At 34.1% G+C, this 27,686-nt stretch overlaps 2 protein-coding genes across 2 annotated transcripts in view; both read right to left on the bottom strand.

Annotated features, from left to right (window-relative positions):
* LOC133188771 (uncharacterized) overlaps positions 1-27,686 on the bottom strand; it is a 155,099-nt gene that overhangs the window by 24,251 nt on the left and 103,162 nt on the right. The window lies entirely within an intron of this gene.
* On the bottom strand, positions 22,048-27,339 carry LOC133188857 (proton-coupled zinc antiporter SLC30A1-like). Its single transcript, XM_061324339.1, has 9 exons — positions 27,161-27,339; positions 26,575-26,803; positions 25,173-25,346; positions 24,966-24,989; positions 24,167-24,308; positions 23,710-23,753; positions 23,261-23,340; positions 22,679-22,874; positions 22,048-22,334 (listed from the first exon to the last, which is right to left on the bottom strand). Exons 1-9 carry the CDS (start codon positions 27,335-27,337, stop codon positions 22,141-22,143), a joined length of 1,260 nt encoding a protein of 419 aa, XP_061180323.1. The 5' UTR covers positions 27,338-27,339; the 3' UTR covers positions 22,048-22,140.

The raw sequence follows: 27,686 nt of genomic DNA on the forward strand, positions 1-27,686 counted from the left end.
ATAGCTGTCATTTTTTTAACAATGCAACCCAGGTTTCCTAAAGGCCTTTGCAACTTGAGGTAAAATGATACATAATAATATATGTATCATTTTACATCAAGTTGCAAAGGCCTTTAGGAAACCTGGAATACACAGTCTTGGAAACGTATAATCTATAGCTTAAACAAGTTTTTTCTTCTACACGCCTCTGATTTCTTGCGACATGAATTACTGTAGATCACCTCATTTTGTGTTTCAAATTCTCAGATGACTTCTTTGCGAATAAGAAAGAATTTTACGTAATCAAAAAAATAAAATTAAAAAAGCAAAAGGAAATATTAACGATGGTTGCGAAAATTGTTACTTGACTAAAAAGGCATTACTCATTTCTGTTCTTAGGTCGACAGAAATAAACGCATAGAAGTGTCTATGTATATTGTTGATTGATTCATTGATTGACAATCCACAGTTGAATGATTGATTGACCTCCCTTGCAAAATTATTTTATTCATATGAGACGTTACTGTTTGCCAGTGAACGGCTTCATATTCATACCATTTCTCGATACTCTTATGGCAATAACGCGGTGAGGGATTTTGTTATCGACTTAGGTTTGTTGCTGCTGGGGGCGAACCCACAACCTTCCATGGATACGAGATTTTAAAGTACTTGAAGAGATTTCATCATATCAACTATCATGTACTATCAGCCATGACTACCCACAATTTCAGAGTATGAATACCCAGTTCTCAAAAAATGACGAAATTCTTAATCTTTTTTTTTTTTTTTTCTCAATTTTCCAGCTTTCTGGACTTTCCGAGATTTTATAATTATCATCAACTGAGAAATTTTTCTAGAATATAAGGGCTGTTGAAGTACTTTCGCTAAATTCTCAAATTGGACTTGCAAAAAGCGATAGTTTGTATATTTATGCTCAAAATACTAGTACATGTATACGATCTTTTTGGATAAAGAAATATTATGAAACTGGAGATTATTTTAGCCCTTACCTGTTAGTCCAAGTCTGTTTCCGAGTTTCACACACATGTCAAAATGTATCAGACATTAGCATAAAAAGAGCAAGGTGTGAAATCTTTTCATGTATCCATTCATTTCATGTGGATTCCTTTGTGTGAAATAAGTTTTCTTGCTAAAGTCAATTTATTAACCTTTGAAAAAATTCCTTAAAACAGGAAATGTTTTCCTTCATTTTGAAAACGTCTAAATAGGTCTGTGGAACTTTGCAGAACGAACAAATGGTTTTCAATTATATGAATTAAACAAAATATGAAATTAAAAATTATGATCCTTCCAAGGGGTCCCCAGATCCGTTTAAAAAACATTAAGTTGGAGATGCATTGTAAGTAGGCGTGGTAATATTCTTTAAAATATCTATACTTTGAAGATTTCTTGTAAAATTTCTTATCATTATTATCCTTTTACATTCAATTCTAAATATTAATTTATACAGTTTATATTAATATTGGTAAATTACAGGTATATCAGTTATGTCTTACTCTACAACAAATCTGTAAAACAATATGATATATGACGCAAACCGTTGATATATGATGTCACAAAAATCCATCTTGTTAAACATTTTCCTAAAGCTAACATTCTTGTACATTTGTTCATCTCTCTTTTATGATATTTATATTTTATTTTCTGAAATTATATGTCAGTGTTTTCAATCATAACTAGGTCATGACATGTGTTGATGGCTCAATCAATCAAATGGCAGAGAGTAAGTGCACTCATATCAGCACAGCTGGTCTGGGTCTAGTTTTGGACAGTGTAGTTTCTTCCAAGGGATATTTAATAAAGAACAGATTATTTCACATCAGATTTCACTTGAGTTTCGCTGTATTTTGGATTGAACTTTTTTTAACTGCCATAAGTCATATGTATGAACAATAGTATTGTAAGGTCAAAATGAAAATTTAATTCAAATCGAGATATCAAAATTTATAAACACGATTTATGTGCAAATTGTTTTTATTTAATATATTAATAAGCGCAAACAAGTTTTGACTCTCATCGTTTTAATTCCCTCCCAGCAAATGATCATCTGGTAATTTTGCTTTAAGAATAAGAATATTTATCCAAAAGCATAAATTTTGTAGTAATGACCGTCATCACGAGTGAAAAGATGTTGAGAAGGAGATCTCCAGCATGGATTTAGTTTATGGGAAATTATACCCACGGAACCGTAGGTGTTATAGTTGCTGTGTGCTGTACTTGGAACTTGGTACTTGGCCTCGTTTGCGGGAACATGTACTGTATAAGCACCAACGGCCCGTCTACCGCCATGCCTATGTCTTGTATGGTACGTGGTTATGTGGATAATATGCTGTTGTGATGTAGTAAGGTGAGCCTTATTGTTGGAACACTCGCAACAACCACATTTTTACCATGATTATTGTTTTGAAGCCCATGGGTGCCACCGCATGTGTGCACAGCGTACTGATCAGGATCTGAAGAGTGATCTGGAATTACAGCATCCGTAGTATTTTTCAGAATTGACGTCATAAAGATGGTTTGTAATGTCGCAATTACTTGAGTGGGCGTCTTTAACAATATACCTATCAACATCAGTAGATAATTGATTACCAAACTGTGTTTGTAATTTGTGATCGATCTCAGATAATTTGTTCTTGAAATGTTCAAATTTGACCTGCCATTGCTGTTGAAAATAGTTTTCTTGTGATGGAAATTTCAAGTGATAGTACGCCATTTCAAGGGTTGCCCCAAATATAAGTAATTTTGACACACCAAGCATGATGTTTTGAGTCTTCTTTCGGTCCCACGGAAAATTTTCTATCGCTGAATCAAATAGGGCTTTCCTGAATGTTGATGCTCATTAACTACACCATTGTAAAGCTTTTCTGCAGAGTTTGAAAAGTCTTGCTGATAGTTATCAAGGAAAAGAGTTTTTCTAGCTTGAAAATCAATTTTAGAAGACGCTGAAAGAAGATCTTTGTATTTTTCTCCGACAGCGTGAATTTTACTCTCATAAATGTCCGTATTGCATTTCAACACATGCCCAATTTATCTGGCTCTTCAGATCTGCAAATCGATGGTCGACATGGTCAAATCGTAGTGTTACCTCTTTGTAAAGTTTCTGTATAGCCAGTAGTTCAGGGGAGATGGTCCAGTATTAAAAAAGCTGAAAATAAATCCCAAAACGGGCTTGGTTGTTCTTGAGAAGAAGATTTTTAAAGACATTTCTTATATATTCCTATGGTAAACTTTGACCCCCTGTTGTGGCGCTGCCCCACACCCAGGGGTCATGCCATTGGTTGGAACAAACTTGAATCTACGCTACCTGAGGATACTTCTGTAATAATATGACTTATCATGGCTTTGCTGTTCTTGATAAGAAGATTTTTAAAGATATTTCTTATATATTCCTATGTAAAATTTTGACCCCCTCTTGTGGCCCCGCCCTACTCCCGGGGGTTATGATATGAACAAATTTGAATATAGAGTATGTAATGAAGCTTTCACATGGGTTTCATCTTTTCTTGCCCAGTGGTTCTTTAGAAGAAGATTTTAAAAGATGCCACCAAATTTTCTCCCCTTGAAAGAGGGCGCGGCACTTCCTGTGAACAAACTTGAATCCCCTTCACCCAAGGATGCTTTGTGGCAAGTTTGGTTGAAAGTGGCCCAGTGGTTCTTGAGAAGTCGAAAATGTGAAAAGTTTACAGACGACAGACGGACGCCGGACACTCTTTGATCAGAAAGGCTCACTTGAGCCTCAGGTGAGCTAAAAAAGACTGTTGCAGATAAATCAAGATTATCAAATATGAATAAATTTTTGGCATATTCAAAGATGAATAGACAATCAAATTTTTATCAATGGTAAAGAATTGCGGCTGGAAAAAATCGCTTGCACGAGGTCTTTAGTAATCTAAGGCTGTGTATGATTTCATTGTTACAGGAATTGAACATTTGAATGCCTAAGCTCTTTGATTTGTTCCGTGCATGAAATATTCCTTCTTCCTCCTTGGCAGATAAAAAAGTATTTTATAATTAATAAATGACAAATAATACAAAGAAACTTTTTCAAAAATCTTGAAAATAACGTATGCGGAGACCTATCAAATTTTTTGAGTCCTGGGTAACAGGAAAGATAACTCTAAAAAGGAACTTTGATACCAAAGATTTTGAAAATAATTTTTCTAAATCAAAATATTTGATTTTCATTCATTTTTTTTTTTTTGGTGTGATTTAATTCAGTAATGTTTCTTCTATACTATCCGGAGTCTTCCTTAATTTCTTTCTCCGTGTATTTTTAAGTAAATGAGTTATTTTTATAACTTTTATTAATTTCCTTAAAAAATATGTTGACTGATAAAATTAATTATCTGTGGTTGTTTTCTGAGATTAATAATATATATTTCAAGAAAACACAAAATTTGTTGTGCGCTGTTTATCAAAACTCGGTGGGGAAAAAATCTAAAACTTATGAAATTAATATTTTTTTTTTAAAAATCAGTATAAATTACATTTCAATTCTTGGTCAGTTTTTAAAGGTTGATATGCTTGTTAATAGTAATTGTTAATAGTACTGGACTTTTGCGAGAAGCGCTGAAGTTTACAATCGACGACTTACTTTTACACTGGGACAATATACGGCAGTTCTTTTATGATATAAATATTTAGCTTAACAGTTCATTAAAGGATAATAATTGACATTTCAAAGCACATATTACATTGTCTAGGGAGGGGAACAAGAAACGCCCTATATTAAACCCCTCCCTTTTCCACCTTGACCAACTCCTGTCAAGTTATCCTTCCGGAACGTTTCATCTTCCTTTGATTCCTTCATAAAATGAGATTGAAAGGAGATACTACCCCTCACGAATAAAGTATTTTAAGTTATGTTATTCTACCTTCCATCCTCTCTCGTGTTGATTGCATACCGGTAAATCATGCAAGTGCCCCTAACACAATACCTATGACCACTAGTAAGGTTTTCTAATCTATTATCAATGCCGTACCTCCGTATATAATTCATGTTTAAATGTCAAAATAAGCCGTCGAGTGTAAAAGTCAGTGCTTCTCGTAGAAGTCCACACACATTACAAAATGTAACATTTTGTACCAAATGACTCATCTAGCCTTGTTTAAAAGTTATTTTTAAGGAAATCAAATACACTATTGGGAAAATATTTTTTTCACCGTTTCATGGCCATTGGGAACATAATACATCAAAAAAATGTTAAATTTAAGGAGGCTGGGGGGTCAACAAATTAACCACAAATTAACCACCAGACTTAACTTAATTTTTTAGATATGATATCTTAAGCTGTCAACTATCATTTGGCAAAGAAAAAATTCAAAAATTTTAGTTTTAAAATTTGATCATTTTCTATATCTTCATATGGAGCTCTTCTTCTAAAGGAGATCAATATAGTCTAAAAATGGCCACAACCCCCCAGCCTCTTTAATTTTACAGTTCAATAAAGTTTCTTTTCAAGTGCGTCCCGATTCCTGCCGAATGTCAATCAAAAGCGCCCTTGTTTTTTTGAAAATACCAGGTGGGAGTAAATACCTGTTGTAGAACAAATTCATCTGGTAAATTCGTGACATTTCTGCACCTGCATTACCAGTGGTAATGCCTTTTATTATGCAAAATGAACAAAAATTTCATAAAATACTAGATACCTGTCATTTGTAAATTGCATGAAAAAAAATACACGTAAATTTCGAGAAAAATCACATTTACTAGTACTATACAAATAACATGACAGATGTAACTGGAAAATCAATTTATTTGGTAATCTAACTGGAAAATCTATTTACATGTATACATGGATTTTGTTCTCTGGTTGTGAAACATGAGATATTCCTGACGGTCACAGGACTATATATTTCGTCAATTTTTGCAGCTACAGTCATTTGCGCATTTGCAAGATTCTGGACCGGTGCAGCCTTTTCCACATGCGCAATTACCTGCCAAAAAAAAGAAAAGAAAAAAATTCTGTACATTTTCTTTAATTATAACGTACATTAAGGTATTCAATGAATGATAGAGGGATATTTGCTAATTTTTGGTATATATTCAGCTAACATAATGCTTTTGAAATGAGATTGAATAACAATGGCATCGCAAAGCGGAGCATCCCCTCGCAAAAGAGCACATCGACCCCGTATGAATTATTACTTGCGTAACTTCCGTTCTATATATTTTAATTTTGAAATGATACTTTGCCCATGGGCATCTCTATCATTCTACGATAAAGAACCAATTTAGGGTATATAAATACAAAAGGTTGCTTCAAATAGCCAGCTGAATATTATGATTTTATAAAGGACAGAGCAGTTCAGTGAGAAAAACAAGAATGATCCAAGATCTGTTACTAATAATTGACATTTTACAACAATATCGATATACCCGCGGTAATAAGGTAAGTGTAATGAAGTTAATGCTTGAACAAGATGCATTCTTATTCAAATGAACCTGAAATTGACCTAATATGTTGACGGTGCGACCGTTGGGGCTAGCGCATTGTTCACTTCATTTTAAGATCCGCCTCTTCAAACCGCACGAGACATTTGGAACGTCTAGACTGTGACGTCACATGACGTATGTTAGCTGCATTTCCATAAACAAACTTTAAAAAGTGCACATATTTTAACAAAGAACGTTTAATCTACTATCTGCATGCAATATCCATTAAATTAAGGTGAGTTTATTTTTTTGTGAAAATTTAGTTGTTGTTACCGCGTGAATGAAGTTAGCAGCGAGAACAAGAAGCGATGCATTGTGGGTCAGAATTACTGCGGAAAAAAATTCTATTGAATGAATGTGCAGTAGTCCGAATTTTCTCTTCGCCCAGGCGTTGTCGTTAGAGCTCGCAGTGACGAGCGGCGCTTCGCGCCGCTCGCTGCGCTCGCTATAATTATATATTCGTATTCTGATGTTGAGGATAGACCGCTGAAACATGATGCATGATATTTGACATTTTTAACACCATACACTGTAAATGCAAAAAATAAATAAATAAATAAAAATCATGGATTTCCATGAGTGAAGTTAAATCCTTGAGAGACAAAAATTTTAGTCTAATTCATTTTGAAATTCCCGAAAAAGTAATGGTCCTAATAATCTGACTAGCAACTAGAATTAATCACATTATTCCGTGGTCACTTTAATTAAGGTAAGTTCCAGTTAATTGTCAGATCTGGAGGGTTTGTAACAAAAAATACGGGAAGTTAATTTATTTTCTGCGACAGATACAGGAACCATGTCATTCGGCTAACCTCGGATGATTCCGTCGACTTCATCAAAACCTCGTTAGATGAAGTACGAATCCGAGGTGTGCCGAGTGGGTACCATGCATTTCTTAACGAGGCGCGGTTTTTCTTTTCATGTCGGGAAAATAAAACTTCCTTTTCAATATCCCATGCATTAAGTTTAAACGCATTTGCATGCAAGTGAATTCGTGAATGAGCGAAGTGACATGAAGATTTGCATTGAAATAGTTAGTTTTTAAACATTATATTAATATGTTTAGTTCATATGATTATGGCCAAGTAGTATAGCATACCAAATTAGCTGCAATAATGTAGCCTTCTGTTTTTTTTTAATCTGATGTTTTCAGGAGAGGCAAAGGCACTTGTTTCGGTAATAAATTTTTTCAACCCATAGTATAATAATAACAGAAGGAACATAACTCCAAATTACATGAACCCCCCCCCCCCCCGAATCGCACTCGTTTACCCTTTCAGAGGAAATGTATTGGTAAACTGTTTACCATCATTGTCTTCTACGGTAATTTAACCAAACCAAAATTGTAGAAGGGGTATCATTCTTTAAAAAAATTTAGATACGGACAGACAGCTAGACAGACAGACGGACGAACACTTTACTATCTCAAAAGCTCTTCTGGTCTCTGACCAGTAGAGCTAAAAATCGGAGACGGCTACAATATTGCAGCTAATACGAAATCAAAAAAAGTTTTCTAGTTGAAGTCGATCATATTATGTTACAACGGTAAACACTGGTAAATGTGTTAGACACATAAAAAAATATTTGGTCACGTTTTTGTAAAATGACTTTTCTACGATACATTAATCGAGTCATATCCGTCTTTTTCTTTTTTTTTCTGGTAATGTTGCCAAAAATCTTTTGGTTAAGATTCTTTTATTTTGATTTATGGAACATTATTATAATACATTTTTCTTGATTTAATTCTTTGAAAGAGAAGACTGCGGAACATTAACTAAGTCTGGCAAAATTGGAGATATGCAGCTCACGGCATTTCCATCTGTTACAATCTAAACATTTAATGATAGACAATGGAAAGGGCGGGAACAATTCGGCACGGACGTCCGAGAAAACATTGGATTGCAATTCTAGTTTGAAAATCATTTTCAATCCGCCTCAGCTACGCTAGAAGGCAATGAGTTACTGATTGACCAAGAAGACAAATAATTTCAATTTCGGAATATTTTGAAATTTAAATATATAAAATTTAATCAGAATTTCTGAACAGTGTTTTTAAAGAAATATAAAGGGACAAATATTTGCTTCTGTTAGGTATGTGCATGCATGTGTTGGGGATTGGGGGGGGGGGGGGGGGGGGCTGAACGATCTTGGAAATAAAAAGGAAAGATTTTATTTACATTTTTTTAGTTTGGACAACCCCTCCCTGTTTTTGATTGTCAAACATTTTTCAGTGAAGACAAAACTTAAGAAAATACCTCTTGTCATCCTACAAATAAATATATTTTGTCATGTGAAGGCATGATCTGACTCAACACCCCCCTCCCCCCCCCCCCCCCCCAGTTCGGGTGGATTGAAAATGAATTTCAAACTAGAATTTCAATCCACTGTTTTCTCGTACGTTCGTGCCGAATTGTACCCGCCCATTTCATTGTCTATAATTAAATGTTTTGACTGCAACAGATGGAACAGACGTTAGCTGTATATTTCCAATTTTGACAGTTGATGTTCCGCGGTCTTAAAGATAATTGTTTTGATATTTATGCATCGAATACCTAAAGTATCAAGGAAAACGTCTCAAGCCACGGTCCGGAGTCCGCATATGGCCCTCTCCAGAACGGAATCGTATATTTTGGCCATGGTTAACGACGATGCTGGGAAATTAATCATGTTGGGCAAGTATAATTCATTCATATGTTTAAATAAATCAATTTAATTAATATTAAAAAAAAAAAATCAACTCACTGCTACAGCTGCATTTCAGCTGACATCCAGTGCACTTGCACCCAGGTCCACATTTACATCCGGGTCCACATTTACATACACTGGATGGACAAGTTTGACTTTCCCCGCACTGGCACATTCCACCTAAAAAAAAAAAAAAATATAACACCCTGGATCAAAGAGCGGTAACTCTAATAATTTTCATGTCAGACGTGTGCGTACTGATGCGTATATTAAAAATACAACTCAATCTATGTTTATGTCAGTTAAAAGAATAAGTTCAGTCACATAAATTTCATTTTTCATTCAAAGTTCCTCGAAAAAAAAATCCTGTGAAGCGATACATGTACAAAATTGTATAGAATTATACGGATGGTGACAGAAAATAAGAAATTGAACATCACATATAAAAGTTACATTTTTTATTTTATTTTATTTTTTTTTTTTTTTTTTGAGATTTGATTTATGTATCATTTACTACCAAAATATGAAAGTTTACAATTTAAAATTTCTTTTTAGAGTTTAGAGATTTGATACATGTATCATTTACTACTAAAATACATCCAAAAATACACACGAATATATGCATTCAATTTCATCAGCTGAAAATCTCAGACTTACTTTCTCGGCAATTGCATGGACCAGGCATTTTTTTCCTTATTAGTGGATACCTTCTGTAAGAAAGTTAAAAGTATGCATTTACATATTTTTTTTAACATTATTTTTACATAATCATCAATGTCGCAGCTCGCAAAAGCTACATATATACATGTAGCTAGTCTGGTCGCTCATTTAATGTCAGACCACACGTTCTTCGGTAATTTATAGTTTTCCCCCAAAATTTATCATTAAACAGCTGTTAAAGTATTACTACTTTAACAAGTTACATGTAACTCGCAAAAATTGATTCACGTGTATCTTTCATGTACCAGGCATTTGTGCAAGATACCATAGGTAGGATGGTGTTTCATAGATAATCCAACTGCAAATAACTTGAATTCCCAGTATCATAATTTTTGGCTTTATTTCCTTTTTAAGATATTTTAAGAACAGTTTAGAAATCACAAGATGATGATAGTTATTATTAATATTTTTATATATTTTACGGAGAGATATTTAAACAGATATTTTTTTTTTCTTTTTGCAACATTCATCTATAATTGCAAGATTAAAATAAGAACTTACCTTATCCTTCACACAACCAGTCCGTCGGAGAATTCGGCGCCAAATGACTGAAGAATAGAAGGTGAGTTCCCACGAAATATTTAGTACTGGGTGCAAAGGGTCCAAACGATGTCGTGTGCAAACTGTGTCACTGAGTCAAAATAAAATTACGTAATTAGCCAAGGATTCAAAACATTATTATAGAATGAAGTTGAGCTCGGCCTCGTACTGTAGGAAGTAATTTCTGTTGGAAGGGGGGGGGGCACAACATTATCAGTTTATGTGGGCACTACCAAAATTCCTTGACAAGCAATTAAAAGAGGGGGACCAAACGTAATTTTTGAGGGGCACATCCATAAAGTAGCTTATTTTTTTTAAGCACACATGTGCATGTACTATATATATCGGCAAAATTAACGGGAGGACAACCCCCCCCCCCACCCCCCGATTTTTACTGCAATGGAAATTTGGTTTGATTGGGAAATCACGTGAAATAACCTTGAATGATTATAATTAATTTCAAAGCGACTTCATTTGCAGGTTTTAAAGCTTTCTTAAATTTACGCAGTCTTTGGAAGTTTTAAGATCAAGATCTAAGAAATGAAAGGTGCTGTCACTTTGCTTTTCTGGTCTGAACGTTCGTGGTCTTTTTTTTTAACTTAAATATGGGGAACTTAATTTGATGCTTTTGTTGAGAATTCTTTATTCAATATTTGGATTGCTCTACACGAACGCAAAATACCAGGTTTGCCTAGTCCTCTACGGTGGCTGTAAATACCCAAAGATAAAAGAATGATATATTTTTATCTAACATGTACAAAGTTCATTAATTGAGATCGTCAATGGAAGTCATCGACTTTTGGCGCATTTCCGCCGCCGACCCCGCGACTTTTGATATCAGGATTTTAGCCAATCAAAATTAAGTATAATTTCCTTTTGTGAATATATAGCCGAAAGTTGTGAGAATTTTCTGAATAAAGAAGATAAAGTAAACTGAGTTATCATATGACATAAACAAGCTAATTCAGAGAATTTGTGTCCCCCGCTTAGAGAAAAAAAGAAGAGCATGCGCAGTTCGGGGGGGGGGGGGGTTGAGCCCCCCTCCTTTGATTTGTAGAAATTAAATGTATACATGTATATTGAAACAAATAAAAAATGCCAATATGGATTTAAAGATTTGATTGCTTATTCTTTAATATGTGTATAGAAGATTCATTTTGTACAGAATATTTATCACACTGTAATGATGATTTTATAAGTTTGTACAAGCCAGACGTCATTTCACATGCTGAATACTATTATTTATATAGTAAATGCAAAAAAAAAAAAAAAAAAAAAAAAAAAAAAAAAAAAAAAAAAAAAAAATCCAAAAAATAAATAAATAGGATCGACCGGGATTTGAATCCGGGACCTCTCACATGCTAAGCGAGAATCATACCCCTAGACCAATGAGATACTTGATTACACAGCAAATTAAATGCAAACATAAGATCAAACATAATGTTTATATTCACATTTGATATTGTCAAAATTTTACACAATACATGGTGTCTAATTTAGTCTTTACTAAACAGTTCTAATAGATGTAATTAGAATATAAAGTCCGCCGACAACCTGTAATATACGTAATAACTCTCCACATGCCCCTGTGCTAAAAATAGTGCCAAGCGACTTTTAATACAACAAATAAAAAAAAGGGGGCGAGAGAGGCCATAGGAAGTTATGGTATAAAAATACATTGCAAAAGCTCAAAAGCTTCTTAAGATATCGCCGGGAAACGAAAGTGTTACACCCAGACGGAATTTATGAATTTATGAAATTTGACCTTTTGATCTCAAAATCAATAGGGGTCTTCCTTAGGCCACAGGGAGTTGTTATGTAAAATTTCATTGCAAAAGCTCAAAGAATTCGCGAGATATCGCGCGGAAACAAAAGTGATAAAAATGACAGAATTTATGACCTGGACCTTTGACCTTTTCACCTCAAAATCAATAGGGTTCTTCTTTTGGGCATATGGAGTTGCTATGCAAAATTTCATTGCGAAAGCTCAAAGGGTTCTCGAGATATTTCGCGGAAACGAAACTGTTACAGACAGACAGAAATACAGCTATACGGACGGACGGATAGACCCAAATTAATATCCCCCACTTTCAGTGAAAGAGGGGACAAAAATCTATAAACGTATATACTCGCGTGTATGTCGGCACGCCTACAAGTCCAGTGTATGTTGTAAGCTTTTATTGGATGGATTTGTCTTTGCCCCCTTATAAGTAGGGACAACTTTTTGTCCCCCGCTTTCACTGAAAATGGGGGATATTAATTTGGGTCTGACTGTCCGTCCGTCTAGCTGTATTTCTGTCTGTCTGTCCGCAAGCGGGAGGCCCGGGTTCAAATCACGGACGATCCTATTTTTTTTAATGTTTTTATTTTTTTATTTTTTTTTTTTATTTACCAAATGATACTATTCAACATGTGAAATGAAAAAGTTATGACGTCTGGCGTGTACAAACTCATAAAATCATTATTACAGTGTGATAAATATTCTATATACACATATTAAAGAATAAGCAATCAATTCTTTATATCCACATTGGCATTTTTTTATTTGCTTCAATATACGTGTAATAAATCTACAAATCCGGGGGGGAGGGGGGGTGACCCCCCCCCCCGAACTGCGCACGCTCTTCTTCTTTTTCCCTATGCGGGGATATAAATTCTCTGAATTTGTTATCGGAAATTTCGGTTTTTGTTATCGGAAACAAAGGTTGTCATAGGTTAGGAAAATGTGAAGAAACAACAGAAAACTTCATTTAATCTTAATATTTAAAGTGGCAGGCACACAGTTCGATTTTTTTGGCTATCATAAAATTTTGTCTCTTTTTAGAATATGTAACTTTAAAAAAATGAGTGTTTTTGGCATTTCTTATAATCACTGAAATGTATATGATCTTGACCTGTTCGAAAATATGGTATAAGTTTTAAAACCTCTGAATCATAAATCTCTATTGTAACGAAAATACAAATTCCAGATTTAATTATTGCGATTCTTACGTTGCATTATCCGCAATACAAAAGCATCGCATTAATTGCTGAATTCATAATTGTCTACTCCTAGTTTTCTGTGTGTTGCCTTTCAGTTAGGCACTGTTTTTCGCTTTTGTCTCCGTTTTCCTTGCTTCGTCTTTATTCGTTGACCTTGCATTTTTGATCTACCCTTAACCACCTTTTGTTAGTACTAAGTACAAACATGTTTTAGTTTGGTATAAAACAATTAAAGAATCTAAACTCAAGGGTGGTTAAATGAATTTCCCAAAAGGGTGTTAGGCCAAATATAACCTAGAATTCTAACTTTTGACAAAAAAAGAGATTGACTTTACTAGTTTACAAAAAGCGTTACTGACGGAAGGAAATTATGAAGATAACAACAGTAATCAAGCTCAAAGGTCTACTGAAACAATATAAATTTTGAAGAGAGAAAACACGGACCTCTAAAAACATCAGAGGTTGGTTCAGTGGCCAAGATGGAATCCCCCTCCCCTGTCGATCGGTCACACCACAGTGTGCTCTGTGTCATTATCGGCCAAATGGAAAACCCCTAGATAATTCAATGTGTAGGCGGAGCTCGTATTTGGAGGGGGGGGGGGGGGCTCGGGGAGGTTCGAACCTCACCTGGAATTTGCAGAGTTATTGAATTTTTATACTCAAGCACATAAAGAAAACCTTGGCATCCCCCACCCACCCCCCTTCTTCATTGTAAACGCGAATCACTGTTTGTAGAAAAAGTTAAACATATGAAGGATTAAAGTGAATCCCCTCCAAGTATTTTTCACGTTTGGGAAATTTAACGATTTTTTTTAAATTTAATTTATAAAGAAATATTTATTTTTTTTTTTTTTGCGATATGCACCTCAAGGATTGACAAATTATAAATAAATTTTTTCCCAATCTATTTCTAAAACTGAAAGAAACTTTTTAACCTGAGTTTCCGATAATGTACATCCGTAAAAACCGAATTATCCGGCAACATCAACCTTGTTGACGATAACATGTTTTCACCTACCGAGGCTTTTAAAATGCCCGTAAACTAACCCTTAATTTAGATTTTTGATCTCAGTCTGCTTATCTACAGGTACATGTATATGATTGTCCATAGAATAAATAAACTTTTTTGTTTTATAGAATAACCTGATTTTGACTTCTACAGAAGCTAAAATGAGACGAAATATTCCAAAATTTTAATAAAATATCATTTGGAAGAGCTGTATATCTTTCGAAAGAGAGTGATTTGCTTTGTTCTTTTTGCTGCTGAAAGTATTATCATTTATCTGCCAAAGATCACAAACTTTGATTGATGAAGTACGCAATTATCGTTGAATTGAGAAATTTAAAATCACATATGTTTTCTAAACTTTGCTTTCCTTGCACCGAATACCCGATAACAACCGAATAGCCGATAACGCGTTGAGCAGTGTGTATACATACATGTAGGTTGTGGCTGTTCCTTCACCAAGCGCTCGGTGAAAGTCACTGGTCTTTAGGATGAGACCTTCGAACCGAAGTCACGTGCCACGGTAGGCATTGGCACGATAAAAAACCTTCACTGCATGCTCAATGGCCATGAGTGCCGAGTATAAGTCAAAATTTGGAGCCCTTCACCAGAGTCTTTATATGAGTGAAAATTCTCGAATGGGACGTTAAACAACATACAATCAATCAATCTTCTTTCTTCTCCGGTACTTTTTTGTCTAAAAGTGTTCTAGCAAACCACTCATCCAACAGAGATGAAAGCTTTTAAAGACTAATAGGCATGTAGATGTGCGAAACAAAGGTCATTTTTTGCGCACATACATGAAGGCGTTCGATGAGTGAAATGACCGATATATACTTGTTATCGCGTAACTCTAATTTTTTTATGAAATGCTTTGAAACTCAAAATTTAAAGATATATTAGTATTCTAATCAAGATTCAAATTAGCATGAAATCACGAGCATGCATGTGCGCTTTCCTCTGATTGGCTGAAACAAACATCTCAGTAACTTTCTTGCTTATTTATTAGACAAAATACACTGAAATTTAAAATACAGGCATATTTTTTGGATTTCTACAATATTATATAAATTGAAATGCTTGAAAACACGCTCATGCACGTGTGCTGCAATTTCATTGGCTGAAACTTTAAATGGCTATATCTCTCTTAGTTTTCAACAAAACAGAACGCAATTTAAAATGTATAGATAAGCATAAGCTTTCATTGTGCGCTGCCTACATCAAGTAGAGCATTTTTGACAATGTTGGCAGATACTCCAATCATCAAACAAACTGGAATTTATAGAGGATGCTTTCAAATTAATTTGATAATCATTGTCCTTCATCTATTCTTGATTTCCCTTCAAGTTCATAATCCTGTGTTAAATGACCCCCCCCCCCCCCTCCAAATTCTAGTCCCTTTGGGCAATGAAACCTACATTTTATAAGGAAGCTTTCAAATAAAATTTGTTGCTAGCCCCTTGATTCTTTAGAATTTAAAATTTTACTACTGTTTATTACCTCCTCTCGGTAACGACTTTCTCCCACTGAAATAGCTCTATTTTCTAAGGATGATGCTTTGTGGCAAGTTTGGATAACATTAAGACAGAAAGATGACACTGAATTTCAAAAATTCTGATCTGAAAAGCCCTCTTGAGCATTAGCTAGTGCTTTTAAAAAGTTTGATGTGATACCACATATCAATACAATGTCTATCATAGGTAAAGGCAATTTATTTTTCGTTATGAGTACATTACAAAACAAAGTCTACATATCATAAAAGAAACTGAGGTGGTTGGTTGTTTAAATATAAGCACAAGAATACCGAGTGTGTATATATATATATATATATATATATATATATATATATATATATATATATATATATATATATATATATATATATATATTTAAGCCCAGAATACACAACCTAGTTCAGTGTATTTTACAAGATATTTTTTTTTCTAATTAACTTTGAAAATTATAATCTACTACAATGATCATAACTATAATAATTATTACTTAATACAAATACTATAGTTTAAATTTTTATTAATTCTTGTCCCGAGTAAATAATTTTTGGAAAATGCCATTTCTTTTTACATTTTCCCCTATTGTATTTCTTTTTTTTTCCATTTTTTCTAGGACCCAAATTCCCTAAGGGAGAAACGTATGACATACAATAAATATCACCTGAACACAGCTAAGTTCTAAGGTGTGTAAATAGCACCAGAATAAAGTTTAATATCAAAGTTACGGGACTTGGCAACTGGAACATCAAAGCAAAACTCTTTTCAGCATATAAACCACAAATCTCAAGCTTGTGGTTTTTTTTCGGTTAGATTGCAATATTTATCATATTCAGTGTTAATAAGGCACTTTGTTCCTTCACCTAGGCTTCTAGTAAAGTTCATTTCTAAATATATATCTATATACAAAAATATAATCACATATTAAATGAACATTTTAAAAAAATCTTAGGTTAACATAAGATAGTCCTTTATATTCATCTCCTGATTACAACTATACATCAGACAATTTTTAAGCATTTTGGGATTATATCAGACAATCCCTCATCATCTTGTGATTATATCAGACAACCCCTAATCATCTCCGGATTATATCAAACAATTCTTAACCATATAAGGATTACATCAGACAATTCCTATTAACCTTGGGATTATATCAGACATTTTCTAATTTTTTTAACATACAGGGACTCAATCAGACAAACCATTTTAGGATTATCAGACAATTTCTAATCAACCTTGGATATCAGACAATTCCTACTCATCTTGGAATTACATCAGACATCAGACAATTCCTAATCATCTTATGATTACTTCAGAGTATTTCTAAACATACTAGGATTAGATCAGACAATTCCTAATCATCTTGGTATTACTTCATACTACTTCTAAACATACTGGGATTACATCAGACAATATCTAACCATATCGGGATAACATCAAACAATTCTTAACCATATTGGGATTACATCAGACAAATCCTTATCATCTTGGGATTACATCAGACAATTCCTAACCATAGTGGGATTACATCAGACAATTCTTAACCATAACAGGATTTACATCAGTAATCAATTCTTGTTACATAAACTTTAACATCATGACTCTGAGTCATTTTGAGATAACATCAAACAACTCTTATATAATATACAATTTGTTTCAAGACAACATCAAACTTATATAATATATAAATTTGTGGAGACTTGTGCTTGAACTTTTCATACTTTTATTTCAATCAGAATCAAATTCCAAAATCATCTAGAACTGTCTAAAATATGCAAAAACCCCCGCTAGGTTTTTCAGAACAGGTGCCAAGTCACAACACATATTTTTTATGTATCTAAGAGGTGTTCACAATTTGTTTAAACACTTAGATTGAAAAATATCTTTTAATGAAAGATGAACTAAGGCACAGCCTAATAAAACATCAATACTAATAATTATATTGTGTTTTTATCGGATTGAAAAAAATAAATTGAAACTATCTGTCATCTTTGTGAGACATGACAGTCTGCAATTTGTTTGCTGAAAAAAAATCATATTATACAATATCACATTAATCTTGATAATTTTACACCAAATTCATTCTAAAAATAAAAGGCTGATCATTCAGTATCTATGTACTTTAATTTGACAGACTATAAATTACAATTAAGAGAGTTACAGAACAGAGATTTTTTATTCTTCTGCCCAATTCCCAAGAGATATAGATAACACCTGCTAGATCAGATATGCTCTAACAGCTTCCCACATTGAACTCATTAATTAATCTTTAACTGGATGCATGTCCACTCATTACTCCCAAGGGACAAATGGATTTACACTATCTGCTGTGTAATGCACTTATGAGTCTTAGTACAATAGAAAATGCATCTTTATGTCATTCTGTTGAAAACAAAGATTTTTTTTTATTTGATACAAAGCTTTATATAATGAGATAAAAAGAACTGTGTAATCTTGATGCAACATTTATTAATAAGGTTACTGCATGACTCTTAAATTTGTACATCTTATTCTACCAGAATTTTTTTCAATATTTGGTGATTTTTTTTTTTTGAGTTTTAATGAGTAGTTTTAAGCAGCAATTCACATTTTTTTTAAAGATGTACCAAATGGCAGTTCTAGATTCTGTCTCAAACCTACATGAACCAAAAATGACTAAGTCAATAAAAATGACCTGTAAAATGCAGAAAATTTATCCAATCATGATGAAAAATATCAGGTGCACACCTTCATATAGTAAATAATCAGTGTACAAATTTTCAAACAAATCCATGCAATAGTCTACGAGAACAGGTCTGGACAAAATCATGTCTAGATCAGACGGACATGCTGATTCCAATACCCCCCCCCCCCCAAACTTCATTTGTGCGGAGTATAATAAGTCCAGGTCAAGTAAATTCCAGCCTACTTGACCAAAGTGTGAACTGGCCTTGAGTCACAGTTAAATACACTATATAATCATTTCTAAAAGTACAGATAAGTTGTAGGATATGTACACTTGTCTCATAAGTGCTCCATCTCCTAAACATTCTGCTTGAAAGGACATCGTAAGAAAAAACATTAGAAGGTTTTATACTGTATAACAGTTATTCAAAAATAATTTGAACAGAATAATCTGTCCACTTGAATGAGGTATTACATGTAATTCTCTAAAAAAAAAAAATAAAAAAAAATATTGGTGAAAATGACAAAATACTGTCCTACACAAGAATATGAAATAAAACATGGTATACAACCTCTCCGCTTAAAAATTATGATGTTTGAAGAAAATATTAAAGCAATATTACAAGAATTTCTATTGTTGGTAATGCGATTGTCAAGTTTAAAAAATAAGCTGCTAATACATATAGTTTAAAAGCATAATACATAGTACAGTGTATTATTAAAATAATATATAACCCTGGTACCTTCAAAGACCAATGAATCTGCAAAAATACTAACAAACTAGAGCAAAGCTCGTTGCAAAGCAACGAGTAGGTCTTCCATCCGATTTGCGATGTTGACTGTGATAGATTTACTCAAAAAAAAAAAAAAAAGAAAAAAAGAAAAAAAAGAAGGAAGAACAAGTATAATTGAATAAAATAGGCCATTGAATTAATCAAAATATGTTTAAAAACACATGAAAGAGTGATATCTTTTAATTTCAATCCATTTCCGGTTCTTTTAAATTCACTTCCGGTATGACAGGAAGTGCTCAAAACGACTTAAAACTCTACAATGAGTGTGTACAAATCTTTCCTGAAAGTTTGGATGAAAAATATTCATTTTTTGGACAACTTCCGGTTTAAAAGTACAACTTCCGGTGGAAATGAAATGACTTGAATTACTACATATGTCAATGTTATAAACATTTAAAAATCAAGAAAATCAAAAATTACATATTTTTAAGCTACTTCCGGTGGACAACGGAAGTGACGCCGAAAAAAAACGAAACACCGGAGACAAATGTACAGATCATGATCTATTATCCCAGAAAACTTCATGACTTCATCTTCAACCGTTTTTGAAAAGAGGCACAGACAAAATTTCAATTTAAAAAGAGAAAATCAAATATAACTCGCGACCGGAAGTGACATCATCAAAATAAAAAAAATGCCTTAAGATCATGTAATTTGCCATCATTGCTGAAAGTTTCATGAAAATCCATCCATGCATTTATGAGAAATCGCGTGCACAAAATCTGTAAGAATAATATTGATAAAAAAAGTTGAAAAGAAACAACAGAATAATAAGAAGGTCTTCCGTTGAGAAGGAAGACCTTAATAAATTCACTGCAATATCATTTTAGTATAAACTGCAGATTTTCATTCATTAACTACAGAAAAAGACTAAAAATTTTTTTATACAATTTTTTGAGGATAAACAGCCCTGATGTGTGTAAAACATAACTTTGATAAAATACTAAGAAGCATTCAGACCAAAAATTATTCATGACTTAAGCATGTTCAACTGTATCTTGAGCAAACATGCACTTTAAATACCATAATTAACTCTTTATACACTGGCAAGATGAGATCCCTATCAAAGCCCTAGATCATTGAATATGAAAAAGCTTAAAACCTTATAACACAAAAAATAATTTTGTGTAAAACATAATCACCTGAGAATAGTATAACCCTGTAAAGGATCAATGAAATGACAATTTAATAATTATATAATAAAACAAAATAAACTTACCGATAAAAATATGTTACTCATAAACAGCAAAAAAACAATATACCCCCGGGATCTTTCGATCCGGGGGCATAACAATAATCAGGGATCAACTAATTAGTCACCAGAACCCCTAACTCAGTGGTCAAGAATTTCACAAATCTGGTAAAAACACCCTTGCAAAACACTAGAGGGAGCAGAGAAGACCACCACTTACATGTAACACCAGAACCCCTGACCCAAGGTCCATTAATTTCAAAGTTTTGGAAGAGGCATACTTACTCATCATAACAATGCATTTATCTGCTAAATACCTAGGACCAGAGAGGATTTTCAACGAACAAATGCATTTTCACTTTATAATCAATAGATCCCACCCTACACCACAACCTCTGACCCAGAGGGCATGAATTTCACAATTCTGGAAGAGGCACCCTTGCTCATCATAACTGGACTTAGATTATCTCCTAAATACCTAGGAGCAGAAACAAGTTTCACAGAATTGAATAATCAATAAAGTCCCACCCTACCACCAGAACCCTTAATCCAGGAGCCATGAATTTCACAATTTTAGAAAAGGCACCCTTGCCAAGCATTGCTATGCACTTTGTTTATCAGCGAAATACCCAGGAGCAAAGATTTTCAAAGAATTAATGCATTTTCATCATCAAAAGAGCCCTGCCTTAACATCAAAACACCTGACCCAGGGGCCATGAATTTCACAATTTTGGAAGAGGCATCCTTGCTCATCATGATAAATCACTTCGATTATCTGCTAAATACCTTGGAGAATGGAAGATTTTCAAAGAAATAATGCATTTTCACTATATAATCAATAGAGCCCCACCCTAGCAAAAGAACCCCTCACCCAGGGGCCATGAATTTCACAATTCTGGAAAAGGCTTATTATGATAACACAATTAGTTTATCTGCTAAATACCTAGGAGCAGAGAAGAAGATTTTCGAAGATGTATTGAATTTTCACTAAATAATTAATAGAGTCCTGCCCTAAAACCAGTACCCTTGATCCAGGGGCCATGAATTTCACAATTTTAGAGAACGTACCTTCTCTCATCATATCCATGCACTCAGTTTATCTGCAAAATATACAGGGGAAGAGAAAAAAGCTTTTTAAAGAATTGATGCATTTCCACTAAATAATCAATAGAGCCCTACCCAAACTCGAGAATCTCTGACCCTTCCCTTTGGGCCATGAATTTCACAATTTTGTTAGAGGGTTCAATGCTTATCACAATCATGCCAACAGTTTGATTTTTTCATGTCCAGGAGTAAAGAAGACTTTTAAAGATTGCATTAATTATGATGGTTTTAGCCCCACCTCTCAGGCCCTGTGGGTGTGGGTGGGGTGGGGGCAGTGACCACGATGGACCAAAGATGCTTTAAGCTAAAATTGGTTCAGTGGTTCTGGAGAAGAAGCTGAAAATGTTAAAATGTTAATGGATGACTGATGACAGATGATGATGGACAAAAACAGATAGCAACAGGTCCTCTAAATGACTCCGGTGACCTAAAAAATACATTGTACATTTTGGAATATCATCCCTTGTGCCTATGACACTGAAAGTCAATTAAGACTTATTCTAGCACTAGACATCCTCCACAGAAACATTTCGAGGCTCAGATTTGCTTCTCTTCATTCCTTTTTCACTCCTCTCCCTGGTGAGGCTTTCCCCATTTTTACCCTTTTCCGAGTCCTGTCTTTTCTGCCAACATGTGTCTTGGTAGAAATTTTTATCTGGTCCACATTCTAGAATACAGTCCTGCTCAGATATCTGTCTCCCTAAGACATTTTCAGGTGGTTTCTATAAAGCCAAGTTAAACTGTATTAACTACAGAATTTTGTTGTGTCAAGGGGGATCATATTTTGATTAGAAATCCTACATCTCCATATCTGCAAATGTTGTTCTCATGTGACTGTCTCCTATAACTTTAACAACAAAGAATTATGTACTTAATTAACAGAAACTATTAAGTTTGATACAGATAAACTCTTATAACCCAAGGCCTCCTACAACTGGCAATCCTTTTGAAGAAAGAAGATGAATTAAATTTTTACATGCCAAACTGCATTTATTTACTTAAAGCCCATTAAGTTATTTAGCTCATGTGCATTGAATTGTAAACTGTGCATTCTTACCTGTAAGAACTCAGGTTGGATGGTAGCGGAATAGATTCCCTCGTTACGGAAAATCTCTTTAACTGTCACTGATATAGTGTAGTAATCATATAAATCATCGCATGTTACATGACCTGAGGCTATGATCTTACTGCCTTCTAACTGCCAAATATGGAGTTCACGAACTGCTACTACCCCTTCAACCTGTTGAAATATTAAACCATATATTGATCAAGGCACACCTCAATATTTACATACATGAGATATTAAGTATTATTTCTTCTTTTTCAGTTCCCTTCAGAAGAAAATTCTAAGATCAGATCTTCTAAGCCATGAGGAATATTGCTGCTGAGATGGTACTACAGCTGAACTTCTGTATCACAAACATGGATATCTTGAATACCGTGGATTATATTGTCAGTGATTTGGAAGTCCTAAGCACTTTTTAAAAAGTATTTTACCCTCAATATCTTGAACCCTCAGATATCTAAAAAAAAATTCTCAGTCCCATCTAGTTCGAGATAACGAGGTTTGACTGTACTTGAAGTTAAAATGAGGAAATAAACCCTTGACTTTTTTCCATTTCTCACCTTTGCCAATTTTTCTCTAACTGCTTCGAGATTTATATGAGATGGAACATTTTGTAGCAAGATAAAACCTGATTCTTTCACTGAAAAGAAAGATTGGAGACAATTTTTATCTTAAAAGCATTTAAAAAACAAAAAAAAGGAAACTATATGTGATCATGTTGCCATGTCATAACATTTTTTATCTTGCAAAACTTAATTGATCAGTTTCTGTGCCATCTTCCCAAGTTAACGGATTCTGATCCACTTCACTCCACATAATCCCTGTATATGTGGAATGGAGTGGAGACACCCTGATTATGTGGAGCGGAGTGGATACAAAACCCTGTTAATGTGGAGTGGATCAAAAACCCTGTTCAAATGGAGCGAAGTGGATCAAAAACCCTGTTTATGTGGAGCGGAGTGGATCAGAAACCCTTGACTTGAGAAAATGTTTCTTTATATATACTTACAGAGTGGAGCAGTTGTTCCTATGATAATCACTACCATCATTATGCTGTAACAAAATCATCATATCATCATATACTACTGGTCTTACGTTAAAAACAACAAAGATCAATAAGGAGGCTCATTACATATACACCATTTTTTGATGACATACTACACACACACAATAAAAAAATAAATCTCCATTGTTTTGTTTGTTTTCTTGTGGGGACGAATTTTACAGGTTCCCTCTATTAATGATTTAAAGATTGTTTTTTAGCTGAGACCTAAGAGAAAGACAACGAGCGAATTCAAAAAACAGTATAACTTAATAAACAGAATTGTGATTGAGTGAATTTAAAATGGGGCAAAATTGTTTGAAGTGTGAAGGGCAAAAATAACCCTTTATACCGTACACAAAAATATTGTGATGCTTTTCAGCATGTACAGATCTGTAATTTCTTCCTCCGTATGATAAATTACCTCATGGCGGGATCCACATAGAATCTCCAGTCCCCCTCGCACAGCCAAATAATAAAGGCACTTATTATCAAAATGACTGACCCTAAGGCATGCCCCAAGACATGTAGAAATACCCCCCTCATGTTCAGCTGGGAACTGGAAGCTGTTAAAAGGAAATAAAATATCAGCACATCGAATCACATACACAGTCAGATATGAACATTTTCACTACTCAAAGAAAGCTATTGATACAAGAGATTCTAGATTGCCATTGTGACCTAAAGCTACTTTTTCGTCATAATTCGAACTTGTGTCCCTATTTTCTAATCATCTGGAAAAGTTTTAAAACCAAATACATGTACTTTGTTTCAGTGTCATCTATGCAAAGACATCTGAGTGTGTCAACAATTTAATTTTACTGAAAGCATTCTAGTGAAAAACTACTTCTTAATCAAACCTAAAAATGAAGTCAGAAAGAAATTCTTCCCAGCTAAATGATAAAATGTGGTATGCTGTAATATTTTAGCAAAAAGAACATAGTCTACACTCCCTTTCTACAAAACATGTTAACTCTAACGCGGAAGTCTACCGCTTTTTTACTCAATCTCCCTCATACCGCTTTTATTAAAAAATCTACTGCTAGTATACAACTCTAATTAAAAACCTCATCAAGAACTGAGATACACTATTAAGAGGTAAGTGCTGGCATAGCTGCAATAATGTAGCCCTCTCCGATTTTTAAAAAAAAAAATCGGAGAGGGCTACATTATTGCAGCTAGTGCTGGCAGTATGCTAGGAATAAAGTGAAAGTAGATCTTACAAAGTTTGTTCTTCATCTCAATCTCTAATTTAACAGAAACATCACTCTGCTGTTTAAAATCTCATTGCATTCCTATACACATAATTAGAGAATTTAAGAAATCCATATTTCCAGATTTGCATTTACTGCAACTTTTGAATGAATTAGACATTTTGGTTTTTAATTTTTTTCCCCTTCAAATAGAGCAAATTTCTTTTTGGTACCAACCACATTTGGGGTTATTTAGCTGCAGCCTGGCCATTCCATTGGTTGTTGTTACTTTTGTTGTTCTCTTGACCAATTCCTTGCTTTCTTCCTGATCACACAGCTCTAATTCCTCGGCTCCACCCCCATGACTGTGACCGTGACCTCTCCCATAGCTATGACCTCCACACCTGTGACCTGAGAAGTTAAATGTTCAGAGGTAAATATGTTATATATTCTAACTATTAAGGAAATATACTGAAGAAAAAAATTGAATACTTTGGTAGCTTCATTACATTTTTTTAAGTGTGGAAGTTAGAGGAGTAGTAGCAGCAGCTTGTAAATTTAATATACAAATAATCATGATGATATCCCTCCTTCTTCTTATCCTATAGATCCCCCAGGCACCCTTCTAATTGCAGATGTAAATTTCTCTCTAAAATCATTTGTCTATCAAAGAGACTGTACTATGTATACCGATTACCGATTTCCATGCATGGTTGAATGATTGGTGAGGGACCACTTAATTTACTATCGTGGTTTGGGCACAACTGAAAACAGGACAAAATGATCTACCATCATGAATATTCATGAGGTCTAACAATGAGTGCATATAAGCACAATCACTTTCACATTTGACCTTGTATACATAATTAGTTTCAATGCTAAATCAACATACATCAATCATCATTAGAGGTTATTAGAGTATGAATATGTTACAGTGTGGCAGGAACCCACTGCACATTTACTTCGATCTACAGTATACATGTATCTAAACTTTCCATTATACTTTTACACTAGATCTTTTTCCTTTTACCACATACTTCAAACCAAGCTAAGCTGTTCGCTTATAATTACATGTATTTCCAGTATACCTAAACTTTCCCTCATGTTTTTACAGGGGATCTTTTTCAGGTAATTGCATACTTCAAACCATGCGATATGTATGCCGTTTGCTTATAAATATTCCAAATTAGGATAACTGATAATTTTGCTGAATGTACTCCTTCAATTTTTCAGTAAATAACTATCAAAATTGTATCGAAATTCAAATTAAAATATTAAAGTGAATCATTTGATACTGCTTATGAATCTTTCATCAAGATTTCTGATGAATACCTCTCCCATATCTGACAGCTGAATTTATCACTAAGGTATTGGCACAAAGATCTATTTCACACTGAACAGTGATATTTTCCTTGCAACTGACGTACAGTGAAAATTGCCTAATCCAGATGTTGTGTAATCTGAAATCTTGTCTAATACTGTATAAACTTTAAGTCCCTTACAGTAAAGTGAACAGTTTAAAATATTGTCTAATCCGGAATGATGTCTAATCTGGCCAATTTCTTTGGAACCAGTGGTGTCCAGATTAGACAAGTTTAACTGTATAATTATATTTGACAAGAACTATTTCATCCCTTACCATGGTCATAAAAGAGACACAATCCGATGGTGCTGACAACGAGGCCAGCCCCACCCACAATTAGAAGGAGCTTAGGATTGGTCACTTCCTCACTGTCCACTAATCTCTTCAGAGCTTCTATCAAAATGGTAAAACAAAGAGCAACAAGGAAGACAGAATTCACTAAAGCTCCAAGAACTTCTGCTCGGATCCAACCAAAGGTGTTTTTCTCGGTATGCAATTTTGATACCTGACAAAATTGAGAAAGGAATTCATCATGAAGGCAAAACATTACAGTGTTGTTTTTATTACATAGAGGTCAATACTTCAAAATCAAATAATTTTCAAAAAAAAGGTTTAATTCCCAATTATTCCACTAGAACTAGCTTTTTCAAGAACGTTTAATTAATTAATTATTATTATTGAACATATTAGACACTTCCTGAAAAAAAAATGCTTACTGAATTCTTGAAAATTTTCAAATTCTGGTAATATTTACATATATTCCAAAAGTCCCTTGTAGAAAATGTCACACCTTTAAAAAAATTCCTTTTTCCACATTATAAAAATACAAGTAGAGATATCTATTCATTACAACAACACTCACTCTAACAGAGGCAAAGCCCACACTGAGTGCCAAGACATCAGACAGCATGTGAAAAGAGTCTGCTACCAGAGCAATGGAGTTTGTGATGTAGCCCACGATGATCTCCACCAGGAAGAAGAAGGCCGTCAGGGACAGCATGGTCAACAAACGACATGATTTCCCCGAGTATCTGGCCATAATGCAATGAGAGGTAACAAAGGTTCAGCACGTCTAACGATTAAGTCCTGAAATGACAAGTTGGAATTTATTAGAATTTCCTGAACACTGGGTTAGTGAAAGCTAGTGACACTGACCTAGATCATACACATATGTACCATTCATATTTCATTTATGTCCTTTGTGAACTTCTGCATGCAGAATAATTATATTTCAACGTGAATTATAGCTACATTGTATTCAGTTTGTATACAGAGTGCTAAACTGACCTTAAAGATTAATTGAGTGACCCTTGCCATGGGTAATCTATGATAGCAGCTGGTACTTCATATTGATTCATTTTCAAATTGTGAAGGAAAACCAGGTAAAT

Source organism: Saccostrea echinata, unplaced genomic scaffold (assembly GCF_033153115.1).
Source record: "Saccostrea echinata isolate AGI-Se365-2 ecotype Australia unplaced genomic scaffold, CSIRO_AGI_Sech_v1 ptg000016l, whole genome shotgun sequence".
In the NCBI taxonomy this organism is placed as follows: domain Eukaryota; kingdom Metazoa; phylum Mollusca; class Bivalvia; order Ostreida; family Ostreidae; genus Saccostrea; species Saccostrea echinata.

What these genes read in the sequence shown, in the direction of transcription:
- LOC133188857 (XM_061324339.1), bottom strand. Translation starts at nt 27,337, where the DNA reads ATGGCCAGATACTCGGGGAAATCATGTCGTTTGTTGACCATGCTGTCC. An exon ending in GTGTCTCTTTTATGACCATG is followed by an intron (nt 25,347 to 26,574) that starts GTAAGGGATGAA and finishes TTAACTTCTCAG; the next exon opens with GTCACAGGTGTGGAGGTCAT. An exon ending in GCTAAATAACCCCAAATGTG is followed by an intron (nt 24,990 to 25,172) that starts GTTGGTACCAAA and finishes CTGTTAAATTAG; the next exon opens with AGATTGAGATGAAGAACAAA.